The sequence below is a fragment of the Bemisia tabaci genome, chromosome 4 (genome assembly GCF_918797505.1).
Source record: "Bemisia tabaci chromosome 4, PGI_BMITA_v3".
Classification (NCBI taxonomy): Eukaryota; Metazoa; Arthropoda; class Insecta; order Hemiptera; family Aleyrodidae; genus Bemisia; species Bemisia tabaci.
Genome location: NC_092796.1, coordinates 21,329,391 through 21,339,838, shown reverse-complemented (window position 1 = coordinate 21,339,838; position 10,448 = coordinate 21,329,391). Strand labels below are relative to the sequence as shown.

Here is a 10,448-nt window from a genome sequence, read left to right as displayed (position 1 = left end):
GGGGTGGAAAAAATAGATAAGTAAATGTTTATATTATCTCTCATCGGCCGGCAATGCGGCAAATATACTCTATGGATTGAGCTCTTGAGCTCGGATGCCCGGAGCCGAAGCGTGAATTCAAATTTCGCGGTAGTGCGATGGACGGTGAGTCTATGCCAACGGTGACAGTTTTTTCGCGGGAAATGATCGGTTTTGTTTACAAATTTTCATTCACGTTCGAACTTGTTGGCCGTTTGTTCCGCAAACCTTTTGACGGAGAGAAATATCTGATAAGCCTCCAAATCTTCGGATCTAATTTGCTGTTGCTTCGATTCTCTATCCTATCTTTTCCGTAATCTTAATAATTTTATCGCATTTGCGGGTCTTATCAAAGTTCTAAGATAGACCAAGTGCATACCTCACTGAGTGCTCGAGGTGTCAGGGTCGAGCCGCCCATACTATCGTGCTGAACCGCTGATAATTATCTACAAATTAGGTAAGTTTTCATCACTTTTACTGTCCCTTCCAATGAAAAAACATTCCAAAAGCTTAAATATTTGCATCTGTCACCCAATTTTCTCTCTACCATTGGTAGGGCTTGCCTTCTCAAAGTTCTTTGACCTCTCCTCATCATATTTCCGGATCATTTCTCAACAGTTTCTTTGCTTTTTATGCTTCAGATTCTATTCCTTTTTGCGTCTCACCACCATGGCCGCGACTTCTGCTGAATATGTGCCTACTCAGCTCGTAGAAGAAGATGCTGATGATTATGGACCACAGTCGATTACCAAACTTGAGGTAAGCGAGCTTTAATTTTTTACTGCCGAGCGCCATAACGCCCGTAGCGGACATTGCCATGTTAGTTTTATCTTTAAAACATGTGAAATCATAGTCTAATTTCAAGGATCAGGATATGGGACTTCTCACATGTAGGAAGGTGGGGTCCTTATGATGTTCTAGCTGTAGGGTATGTAGCCCATACCAAGCTATCATACTTAGTTATAGGTACAAATTTCTCATTCCTTGCCAGTGTCCTTGTTATTAGGGCCTCCTGCCATACTCAAAGGAATTGATATGTTTATTCGACGATTCCCTAACTTTATCCTCGAGGATTGATCACTTGGAGGTGGTTCCCATGAAAGCACACACCTCTGTTTTCTTTCGTTTCAGCTGTCACCTAAGTATTAAGAAGTTCAATGGACGAAATGTATACTCATGTCAAATACATTATGTCAGCTCCATAATGTATTCAATCAATGGTGAAAGTAGCAAGTAACAGTGAAGATTTCAAAACACCGGATTTGAGATGTAGATGTTTTCTAAAATCTATGCTATTGACTTAGGTACCTATGAAAGCTTGTAGAAAATCAACGCTCTTCTGATGGACAATGTTTTTTGGCATTCTATTCCATCTCATGCTTCTTACTCTCAAAAATAATAAAAATGCTTTGTATAATTATTATCGTATTTAACAACAAGAATCTCTAGGCAATGGAACAACGGCTAAGTTTTTCTACCATGGATTAGATCACGTCACTGTTACATGAAGCAAGGGAGCAAGTAATTTTATAACTCCAAATTCAGCAATTTTTATCATCTTAGTAAGAAGAGAGTTTTTAAAGAATTTAATCAGTAGTAGTGCACTTGGTACTTAATGCTGCTTTATTTTTGCTAAAATTTTGCTATAAACTTGGAAAACCTGGAATATCGCGAAAATTCAAGGTTTTTCCAGAGGTATCAATTTTTGGGAGATGCTGTTACCGCTGTTTTAAGCATGAGTTTTAGCTTTAGCATGTTTTCATCCGTTCAGCAAGTTTTTCCTCTGATTGAATCCACCTCTTTCACTCTGATAGGCTTATCCAATAGTTGATAGGCTGATGTCTGATAGGCTGGATCCAATAGTTCAAGGAGTAAACGAAACAATTTCCACAGAGAATTTCCCGGAATCATTAAAATTAACCAAAATTCTCCCGCTACATAAAAAAGGCTCCAAAAAAGATCTGGAAAATTATCGTCCCATTGCGATACTTCCTTTTTTGTCAAAGATTCTCGAAAAAGTTCTATACAATCAAATCTATGATTATTTTGAAAAAAACAATCTGTTTACTTCATCGCAGTTTGGATTCCGAAAAGGAAAAAATACAGGCTTAGCGGTCATGACCTTCCTAAACCAAATAAGGCAACTAAAAAATGCTTGTTCTAAAGAGTCAATCGTAAGCATACAGTTTGATCTGTCGAAAGCCTTTGACTTAGTTGATCACGATATCTTAATTGAAAAGTTAAGAAAATATGGCTTTTCCACTAAAGCCTGTAAGTTGGTTCGGAGTTTCCTCTCCGGTAGATTTCAAACAACCGAAGTATCGAAAAATGGCCGAAAATATCATTCCAATTTCACACCTAGTACCGCTGGCGTAGCCCAAGGCTCATTGCTAGGTCCACTTTTATTTCTTATATACATAAATGACCTGCCAGATTTTCTAGAGGACAATGGAATTGACCTTCAAACAGTAATCTACGCTGATGACATCAATGTGGTAGTTAAAGGGGTGGATATAGAAAATAAAATTAAATGGGTCATCGATAGAGTCAACAAATGGGTAGAGGATAATAATCTAAAATTAAATTTTGCTAAAACCTTTATATTAAACTTCACTAAAAATATATTAGATTTTCAATCGGTCAAAATCGGTGATAAGGAAATTCAGACAAATCAAACAGTGAAATATTTGGGCTTCTTCATTGACCAACAACTAAATTGGCATTCTCACGCAAAACATATTGAGGAAAAAATTGCAAGTAGGGCATTTGCTATTAGGAAACTTAATAGGAAAATAGATAGGGAGTCCCTCATGTTTTACTACCATTCTAACGTGGATTCCATAATTAGCTATGGCATACAATTATGGGGCTATACAACAGGTGCCAGAGATATTCTTTTAACTCAAAAAAAAATCTTAAGAATTATTGCAAACAAAAAAAAATTTGACTCTTGTAGAAAACTATTCCCAGAGTTCAATGTGATGACTGTCTTCTCTAGGTATATATATTCAACAATAAAGGAATCAATTAAATTAGGCTACATCATCAAAGAAAAATTAATTACTAATAATCAAATACAAACCAGAAATATCCTAGCAAAAATTGAAAAAAAACGGGGGGAAAAAGTAGACTGGGATAGCTTAGAAAGCAGAGGTATCAGATATTTTAACAAGCTTCCCAAGCCATTAAAAGAACTTTTCATTAAATCAGAAAATTCAAATCTATTCCTAAATAACATAAAAAATTACTTCATAGAAAACCCTTTTTACGAGTTAAAAGAATATCTCGACGCAAATCTCCCCAATCCCTAAATTGCCTGAATGTAGTCCCCTAAGTCTTAAGTCTTAGTTCTTCATTTACTGTTCTTTTTTTTACTTGTTTGTTAAAATTTTGTTACATTTATTTGATGTTAAATTTTGTTCCATTAAATTATTTGACGAGTGTTAAGCTCATAAATTTGTATGAATTTCATGAGGCTGTTGCATTAATAAATATATTATTATTATTATTATCATAAATCTTGCTGGAAACAGATTGCTTTCAGAAAATCTGTCAAGGTAATGAAGAAATCTCTAATATCACTTCTCTTTTGTGTAGGGTCAAGGAATTAGTGCCTCAGACATCAAGAAATTGCAGGAAGCTGGTTATCACACTGTAGAGTTGGTGGCTTTTGCCCCAAAGAAGAGTCTAATAAGTATCAAAGGCATAAGTGAAGCGAAAGCTGATAAAATTCTGGTAAGTTTCATAATTAATTTAATCCTTTCTGGCCAGGCTTCTGATCAATGGTATTTGTCTGCCAATTTAGGTCTTAATTAATTGTTTAATATTGCTGTGTTCTGACATTTTTGCCTCCTAAGCAAATGTCTAATTTATTGATGAAAGATACAATTTGCCTAACTTTTTTCACAAGGAAAAAAATTCTTCAATTTTTGATGAAATAATCTTACTACTAAAGATTTGCCTATTGTTTGCTGTAATCCTAGAATCAAGAGACTAGGCATTTTCCCAGCCTTGTCAATGACTGGAGCCCAATTCCTGTATTGCTGAGCTAAGGAAAAACGCTGCATGAACATTTATGAGTTGCCAATTTTTTTCCAATGAATTGTGTATTCTTAAGGAATCAGATTATTTCCTCTTGAAATTTTCAGATAAATTAGATTTGATCATGAATAGAATTCTTTGAAAAATTTGAGGAATAAATTCCTAGATTTCCCTGAAAATTCGTAATTTATCTAAGGGAATTTGGCAACATATGAAGGCTCATACAGCATTCTTCCTTAGCATAGCAGTGTAACTCTCCTGTGAACATCATAAGAATAATCCAGAGTTGTAAAGTCAAGCATGTTGAATAAGTTCTGTCCCCCAAATTATTTATCTTTCAATGTCTTTCTGTGAAGTTTTTTTCAACAAATTTGTTCTGTTGAAATAGGCTGAAGCATCAAAACTTGTTCCTATGGGATTCACAACTGCTACGGAATTTCATCAAAAACGTTCGGAGATCATTCAGCTGACAACTGGCTCCAAGGAACTAGACAGGCTTCTCGGAGGTGGAATTGAAACTGGATCCATCACAGAAATTTTTGGGGAGTTCCGAACTGGGAAAACTCAGATTTGTCACACTTTAGCTGTCACATGCCAGGTACATTTCATCTTAGTTCTGTGTTTCCACTTTCATTATTTCACCTTGGCCAGTGTTTCAATGATTATTTAAATCCACTGGCAATGGGAGGAGTATGCTTGTAGATGAGAGTTGCAGGGTCATAGAAAATTATTTCCCTTTGAATTCAAAACCTCCTCTGGAACTTCGGAAAGAATTCAAATCAGTGGTGAAAGGTACAAAACAAAGGTGTACACAAGGTACAATTTACAGATTTATGCTCTTGTAATGTTCCAAAATCGTTGATGTTATTTCATTTCCTCTAAGGAATAAACCAATGAACGGTATCGTTTGAAATTTTTGCTGAATAGTTTTCACTGGATGAAAAAATTTGGCCAAAGTTCCAGAAAATGGCAATTTTCTATTTTCTTGTGAAAGAATTAAATGTGACTGTCTGCAACATTGCAAATCAAGATATATGTCTCAACTTTCACAATTTTTCCTGAATTATGATCAAAATAAATAGGAGGCAGAAGACTGAAAAATTTCCATTTTTCCGTTGCTCACCTAACACGACCTGCATTATATTTACTTTATCCTCTTGTAACATTCCTTGTTGTGAGATATTTAGTTTGCACTTCAAAGACTTAAGCTCTGCTGAGGAGTGCCAATTTTTTCATTCACTCCATTTAGCATGAAAAGGCTTGCAATCAGGAGGTGATAACAGTATGATCCGCAACACCAGAAAATTGAGCATTGATTGTAGTTTACTGTTACGATTGCTCAAATCTGACCTTTTTATTTGTTCTGGATGTAAGTTTTAACTGGAAGAGCAACAAAAATGTCTCTGTTGCTAAAGTGTGCCTCAATTTTGGCATGGGATTTCTAGCCGTACAATGGAAGTGCTAAACCAGGGTCCAGAGGTGCTGAAAAATTAGAATTCTGGTCCCACCTAGGATTTAGGATTTGTTTTCCCAACTCTTCTGCCTTTATAAGAATGTAGCAAAGTGTTAAGAAGTATGTATTGACTAAAAATCAATGAATAATTCAGCATGCTCGAATTTTGCAAAAAGACAGAAAGTACCTGCTAACTGAACTTCAACCAATATTTTCGTGCACAAAGGTAACAAGCCCACGACATATAAAATCCAAAACATTTTTAATATGCACTGCAGGCGCAAAGAGGTAGAAAGTTGTTTCCACCGGGAAAAAGACTTTCAAGAGAATTTTGGAAAGTTTCAAAATTTTTTGGGAGGTCGTCGGTATTTTTATCGATAGCCTTGAAATCAGCACCAGGTGATGAGCGTCAGAAGTGAGAGCTTTCCAAGTAATCCCATTCTTTTGTTTTTATTTTTCAGTTGCCTATCGACCAGAATGGAGGTGAAGGAAAATGCTTGTATATTGACACTGAAGGCACTTTCAGACCTGAGCGTCTAGTAGCTGTTGCAGAGAGGTACAATCTGGTCCCAGCAGATGTCCTTGATAATGTTGCCTATGCTCGAGCGTACAACTCAGATCATCAGACTGATTTATTGAACTATGCGTCTGCTATGATGAATGAATCAAGGTAAGATTTTTTTTTATTTATTTAAAGATTTCTTCGCTGCAGTTTGAAAGTTGGTAAGTATTTGCTTTTAGAGATTTAATTTACAGGAAGTGTGAAAAATCACCACCAGGGAAGGAGATTTGTGAGTTATGTACAAGGATGCAGTTGGGATCCAATCATAGTTTAATATGACTTTTTTTCATCGCTAGGTATGCTTTACTGATCGTTGATAGTGCTATGGCCTTATATCGAACCGACTACTCAGGAAGAGGAGAACTCTCTGCCAGACAAATGCACCTTGCCAGATTCCTCCGAGCTTTGATGCGCCTAGCTGATGGGGTGAGTATTTTTACATTCAGATTAAATCTGTCAGTGGATATTTGTTGGTTCATTTTTAAACAGCAATCTATATCAATTGAATTATGTTTCAGTCAGTTTTTTAAAAGTTTGTTGATATAAATTCAGTCAAAGTACTTGATACAAAAAGGGCAAAATATTAGGTAACTGATACAAAATTTCTTATCAAGTCTTATCTTTTCATTCACAAAAAGGATACAAATACTTTATCGTCATGAACAGTTAATCACAGAATTGCTATTTTGAAGACTTTCCTTTCAGATACTGTATTAAATTTTTAGCTCTGAAGTTATGAAATTTCGCAGTTCGCCAGAATTTTTCCTCCTCTCCAATTTCTCATAGCCAATCTTCCTTTTGTTCAGTTGTGTTTTGATCGAACAGTTTCCTCCTACCATTCAAAGTTTCATTGATTGACATAAGTCCAGCTTTATATTGTCAAAAGCAAATCATCTCTTCAAATAAATAGCTGGACACATCAAAGATCTTCTCATTCTTTTTAGTTTTTCTCAATAATACTCGTACAATACGCATTTCTCTAAAATGAAAAGTAACTAAAACATTTTTTCTCATTCATTCTTCTAAATGATACAAAAGCCAGCTAGCAAGGTTTTTTTTTTCAAATGTAATGATCAAGTATATAATATTCCTTAACCCTGTTTCTAATTCACAGTTTGGTGTGGCTGTTGTTATAACAAATCAAGTTGTAGCTCAAGTCGATGGTGCTTCTCTTTTTGCTGCCGATCCAAAGAAACCAGTAGGAGGCAACATAATGGCTCATGCTTCCACCACTAGGTAAGCATTTATCTTCTTTCTTGAGTGTATGGTCGCTAGTCTTCTAAAATATTGTCAGCAGTATATCTAACAGACCAATTCTTGGCAACAATAACTAGTAATTGTCTGTCCAATTGTTTTAGTTATTTTGCTGGAATGCATGTTACCTAACTTGATCATTTCCGAAGCAATTATGAGATTTTTTGTTGGTTGCTCCAAGCCAAAACTTCAAATTCACCGAAGTTTTGAGAGTTTCTTTTAAAAAAAATTCAATAAAAGTTGAAATCTTAAATACATACCAATGGAGAATTTGCAGGTGTCTGAAAATTGATTAATTTCGTATTCAAGTAGAAACTACTGAGTGAACTGAACACGACGATACCATTGGTTCATGAATTGAACCATTATTGGAGAAGATATGAAAAAATGATCTAATCTGCTAAAATACGTGTGTTTAAATGGGAAATGCTGCCAGATGATCACTAGGCGGTGCATTTTCTCACTTTTAAATCTATTTTTATACTATTTCCCATATCAGAAAAAAAGTATGAAAAATACTGTGACACAGCTCTTTAAGCACTTCCAGATGAAGCAATAAAAAATTTGCATGCAAATTCTCCATTGCAACATTATAAAAGTATTTATTTTCTAATTAAGTTCTTACAATTGCAAAAAAAAAAAGATAAGAAAAAAAGAGAGAGAGAGAGAAGCATAACTCTCTTTTTAATGGGTGAATTTAAAGGGTGTCGCGTTGTTCATTCAGGGGTTTTAAAAAAGTGTTCAGGACCCACTCTGTAAGCATGCTTAAAATAAATTTAAATTTTTCTTCTTAATTTACAGCTAACACAAGAATATTTCATGTTTCAGGTTATACTTGAGAAAAGGGCGAGGTGAAACAAGAATTTGCAAGATTTATGACTCTCCCTGTCTACCAGAATCTGAATGCATGTTTGCAATTAATAATGACGGTATCGGAGACGCAAAAGAGTGAGAATACAAATTTCTGTGGATATTATTTGAGGGATTTAGAATAGCTTGCTCAAAAACGGTAATTAGGTAGTAGGTCCTGTCAATTTAAGAGTGTCAGCTGTTGCCCAGTTACTGCTTTTCACGGACTCTCTGATGCAAAGAGGATTCAAAATCCATTCTTTCCAAGAAAAGTATCCGGTTTCGGAGATAAAAAAACTTATGATTTTAACATGCATCAGACACTACGGAACTTCCAAACTATTCCTAGTCGGTCATTACTTTTGGAATGTCTTTTGGTTTCATTAAGGTTCCTAGAATTTTCTGAAGAATTAATCCATAAGTGCTGAGACCAAGAAATTGACCAAAAAAAGAAACTCAATTTCATTTGAATTCTTATACATGATGTTCTGTCTTGAACCCTCTTTCCTAAATAATGTAACCATTTATTGGTTCTATTGATCAATATAAATTAGAAGAATTTTATAATATCACAAGCCAATGCGGTATGACATCGTAATTTTAATGTATATAGAGTTCAGACACATGATTTGAAATATCGGTGCTTTAAAAAATCTATTGTTTTATGTCATCAGTACTTACTACAATTCTTCAATAATCCATGGAAACCCTGCTCTTAAATGTAACTGTTCTGTAATCCTGCTCAAGTATGATCCAAAGTAACCACATCTTTTACCCTCTTCTTCTGTATCTGTCAGAAAATATCATCATTCTATGTACTTTTGTTCATCTTCAAGTTGGCTTCGTCAAGAAAACGAATGAAGTCTAATTTAAACTCTCCTTCTGCTTCTCTAGAGTTACCATTTTTGCTTCTGGAGGTCCAAGTGGAGCTTCTAAGACTTTTCAGAGCAATTATCTCAAAGATAAAAAATTACAATTATGTTACTAAAACGAAATGGATTTGTTAGAGATCTTGTCAATTGACTGAAGAGGTTTCTCAGGTGTCCTTATTCTCGCATATCTCTGAGATACGCAGCTTAGATACTTTTTGGAATTGTAAATTTAGCATTATACAGCTTTGGTACTATTATTTGTGCCGTCTTGTATCTCATTCTGCAATTATAGGTGACTGAATTTTTTACAATTCTCAAGTTTAAAGTGTGGCAACTTTTGCTCAAACTATTTTGCTTATGTTAGGTAATTTTTTCTTTGATTCTCAAATTCATCGATTTATTGATGACATGTAATTCTGTCTTGAAACAAATTCCACCCTTAAAGAACTGCAGAGCAATGGAGAAGGGAGCAAGAAAGGTTGACAGAAGTCAGTCACAACATGAACTCAATTTGTGAAGAAGCAATGAATACAAGATTGTGAAATATGTAGATGCATAAATTTGTGTTCGTACTATTCAGTCTTTTCTGAGGAATATTTGCCTGTTGTAGTAAAGCGCTTACTTACTTTAATAAGGGATCTATTGATTTGACTGTAATTTAATATTCTCTGATTATGATTGTATCATTTTTTGGTGGAATTAATATTGGTGATCTGTGGCCTAAGTCAATAATACGCCCGATTAGCGTTGAAATTTTTCTCTTTACAAAAAGCAGATTGCATTGTTTTCTCTGTGACACAGCGTCAGAAATAAAAGTATCCAAATGTCTACATACATTCGAATTTTAGTTGTGGACTTGATTTAATTCCATACCCAGATTTATTTATTTATTTATTTGTTTTTTGGAAATTAACTCATTAAGTACTTGCTAGATCTCAATTTAATTTGAAACCTACTTGTTACTGAATTTTTTCATTTTGACGCAAGGAAATCTGCTCTCAATAAACAAGAACTACACATCGAGAAGAATCATATTTGTTATTTTTTAAAAGAAATATTCTTCCTATGGTGTATCCTCAATAGAGTTATTGTTCAATGTATCACTGTGATGACTGCAATTCACATCAGAGAATGTTGGCTCCCTGTAAAATTATTTTCTAAGATATTATTTTGACTGTCTTAAAGTCATTGTCAACACTTCAAATGTATTTTTTTAAACAGTTTTCTTATTTATGTTGTACATATTGTCTTTCAGAGTAAACATACCTCTCATGTAATTGAATCATTCTTACATTATTTATTCTCATAGGCCTGTTTGAATCAGTGAGAATGAAAACGCACCAACCAGGAAAAATAAAATTTTCAAGAGGCACAAAAAACTGCGGAGTGGGTGTAAGAG

General features: G+C 34.6%; 1 protein-coding gene across 1 annotated transcript; it reads left to right on the top strand.

The window, feature by feature from the left end:
* Positions 1-219: 219 nt before the first annotated feature.
* On the top strand, positions 220-10,331 carry spn-A (RAD51 recombinase homolog spn-A). Its single transcript, XM_019049057.2, has 8 exons — positions 220-475; positions 660-777; positions 3,616-3,753; positions 4,448-4,657; positions 5,974-6,182; positions 6,371-6,500; positions 7,189-7,310; positions 8,157-10,331. Exons 2-8 carry the CDS (start codon positions 688-690, stop codon positions 8,278-8,280), a joined length of 1,023 nt encoding a protein of 340 aa, XP_018904602.1. The 5' UTR covers positions 220-475; positions 660-687; the 3' UTR covers positions 8,281-10,331.
* Positions 10,332-10,448: the final 117 nt, after the last annotated feature.

What these genes read in the sequence shown, in the direction of transcription:
- spn-A (XM_019049057.2), top strand. Translation starts at nt 688, where the DNA reads ATGGCCGCGACTTCTGCTGAATATGTGCCTACTCAGCTCGTAGAAGAA. An exon ending in TGATGCGCCTAGCTGATGGG is followed by an intron (nt 6,501 to 7,188) that starts GTGAGTATTTTT and finishes TCTAATTCACAG; the next exon opens with TTTGGTGTGGCTGTTGTTAT. An exon ending in GCTCATGCTTCCACCACTAG is followed by an intron (nt 7,311 to 8,156) that starts GTAAGCATTTAT and finishes TTCATGTTTCAG; the next exon opens with GTTATACTTGAGAAAAGGGC.